This window comes from Teleopsis dalmanni, chromosome 1 (assembly GCF_002237135.1).
Source record: "Teleopsis dalmanni isolate 2A chromosome 1, ASM223713v2, whole genome shotgun sequence".
Lineage (NCBI taxonomy): Eukaryota > Metazoa > Arthropoda > Insecta > Diptera > Diopsidae > Teleopsis > Teleopsis dalmanni.
Genome location: NC_051846.1, coordinates 213,008,700 through 213,011,780, shown reverse-complemented (window position 1 = coordinate 213,011,780; position 3,081 = coordinate 213,008,700). Strand labels below are relative to the sequence as shown.

The 3,081-nt window shown below is 35.3% G+C and overlaps 1 protein-coding gene across 1 annotated transcript; it reads right to left on the bottom strand.

Annotated features, from left to right (window-relative positions):
- Positions 1–235: 235 nt before the first annotated feature.
- LOC119671819 (tetracycline resistance protein, class A-like) lies at positions 236–2,384 on the bottom strand (the record flags this gene model as incomplete). Its single annotated transcript, XM_038082617.1, is given in 6 exon segments — positions 236–620; positions 681–1,059; positions 1,121–1,222; positions 1,280–1,548; positions 1,617–2,018; positions 2,085–2,384. Coding segments are annotated over 6 exon segments (1,737 nt in total). The 3' UTR covers positions 236–325.
- Positions 2,385–3,081: the final 697 nt, after the last annotated feature.

The following is a 3,081-nucleotide window of genomic DNA, read 5'->3' as shown; positions in this document are numbered from 1 at the left end:
ATTATTATTGTTACAATATGGATTTTTGTCTCACTTTGTATTATCATTTCATATGAGAAAAAAGAATAAATGAACAAAATTATTTTGGACATAAGACAATACTTCAACTTTCAACATTTTTGAACATAAAACCATACTTAATTAGTCTTAAAAAATGTTTACACCAACATTTATAACTAACATAATATCAAATAAATTTATTAAATAATATTTATAATACAGAAATTCGCTTAGATTAAAATTTAAACTAAACTTAAAATTTTGGTTTCAATAAAAATAAAAATAAAAATCTTTTTTTGACTAATACTAAAAATCATCACAAAATTCAAAGCTTTGTAGGCTTTTCATCTCCAGCATCTAGCATATATGCCTTATTATCTACACCATTGAGCTGCGGTTTCTGTTTGCCCTCCGCCTCCACAGAGTCCACATGCTCTAAATTCTCATGTATCACATTTGTAACAACAGCATTCATTTTGCCCCTCGCCTCACTGGCAATGGCAATAGCTTCAATTGTATTTATATTGCCATTCGTGTCCGTAGACTGTTCCACTTTCACGCTCTCCTGATCAGAGTTTTGTCTTAGCCGATTCATTTTTCGTTGGAAGTTGTACATCCACCTAGGAATAAAAATTAATGAATAATATAATAAATCACTACATAATTTATAAAAAACCTACAAAAATATTATAACAGACAGCACCGTTAAAGCACCGCCAAGCAAATAAAAAGCACCCGGCAGAGTGGTAAGAGTAGCTGCATAGAGTGTGGTATACATTGGACCAAAAACCATAGGCATCAAAGCCTCTGCGACACCAAACAGGGAATTCACTTTCCCCAGCTCATCTTTGTTCACTAACTTCGTGGCAATCGATCGCATCGCTATGAAGGAGGTGCCATTGAAAATTTCTACAACACCTCCCAAATACATATGCCAAGGCACTGTTGCGAATGCATAAACAAAACCAGAGAGAATTTTCGATGTACTGGAGATGACACCCACTAAAGCATCATCGATTCTAAGTTTGTGCGAAAGTACACCCACACAGAAGAGCACACCTGTAATTAAAATAAATACAATAAAATTTTAAAAGATATATAAATCCATTTCTATACTCACCCACTAAACCTGTGAGAAGAGCGAAAGTGGAAAAAATACTGAAGTCCACCTCATTCCAGTTAAAACGATATCTTGTGAAGAGGTATGTGACAGTCAGTTCACCTGAAATTCAAAAATTACAATTACAAAGGGTCTAGGGATAGGCAGACTTATGCTTACCATGTAGTGGACCAATGACTATCATGACTACAATCATGAGAAGAATAACACGCTTTCTGCGCTGATTTTCACCCCGCTTAAATGCCACTTTGAATGTGTCTACAACGTGTTTCTTATCGAAGAAATCACGCAACAGGCTTTTCCGTTCTGATATCTCTGCACTTTTTTCGGGTTTTGGTCTTGATTCAGGTAAATAGAAAAGACCATAAAAGAAGGATAGGAGGTACAATGTTGCTGATATAGAGAAAATACCATAGAAACCAATTTTTCTGAAAAAGGAAGAGGCGAGCGTTTATGTATAAAACTAAAGTTTTTTTAAAAAGTTTTTAAGACTTACTTCAATAGTACTCCACTAAACGCCATACCAATGGGAACACCCACCGAAAAGCAAACATTTAATATACCCACACGCAACGTACGCTGCTCTTCGGTGGTTATATCAGCTATATAACTGAAGACCCCCATTAACATTGTAAACCAGCCACCACTAAGAGATGGTGCTATCGATTCTGCCAATGCCACAACTTGCATGGGTGTACGCTCATAATACACGCAAAGCATTAAGCCTACAATGCCAATGAACTCACCCACAATCGGTATTAATATGCAGGGCTTTCGTCGATGATGACGATCGCTCCATGAACCCCAGAATAAAATCAGCAAGCAAGGAAAAAGTGATTGAATAATCGTTTTCCATGCAACCATACGTGCTACCATTTGCTGGACGGTTTCTTCTTCACTGAAAATGGAGAAGAAAAAACTTTAAGGACTGTTTCTGAAATAAAGTTCATTTTAATAAGCTTACAGAGTGTAGTTGGCCGTTTCTCTACGCGTCAGTGCATCGCAAACCGTATCACCATAATTCATATTCACTCGGCATGCCTTCTCCAAATTTAGATTCTGCGTAGCCAAACTGGAGAGGACACTGGGCATTATATAGCAGGCGAGCATCGGTTCAACAGTTATGTTGCGTATTATAACATTTAATCTTTCGGACCAACTCAAACGCTTCTTTTTCTGCGCTGGTTGCTGCATTTGCGGATATTCCAGCGCATTCGATATGTCAGACGGTTTTGTGTCTCCATTGGCCACCATTTCGTCGTAGCTGAAATCAAAAAAAAAATGAAAAATTTCAATGAAAAACTAATAAAAGTTACTGATAAATTGAGATTCACTATAAAATATTAACCACAAACAAAGCTACTGCAAGATGCAGTATCAGCATTCAATCATTGCGGTTAAATATTATATGAAATGTGTTTAGACTAAATAATACTATATAAATACAAATATGTAAGATATAACATATAGATATAGAAAACTAACAACTGAAATTCTTTATTTTTAATAATTTTTCACTTATAAAGGGTGTTTTAAGAAGTATAGAATTTTTAAATTGCAGTAAAATAAATATAAATAAACTGTTTTATTCAGTGGAAAATTTCAATGCATTATTGATGAGAAAGAGTTTAAGATATACAGCCGTACGTGAAGCAGTACCTTTTTAATAATATGAAATCACATTTCATAAACAGTGGGGACTTTCAGGCATGAAATCATTGCTGATTTGTCCACATAGATCAACAAATAAAAGTATGCGCAAAGAAAATAATCCAGCGTTACAGACTTGAAGCAACATGTTCTTGTTGATGAGGTAACACACTTTTGCAAAATTATTCAGCATGGCTTAATATAAGCCTTCAGTGGCGATGACAATTTTTCTAAAGAGAGAGAAAGGGAGAGTACCAGCTTTGCTTATTTGTGACTGTGCTGACCAAGAAGAGAATACTCGTTCTAGCTGG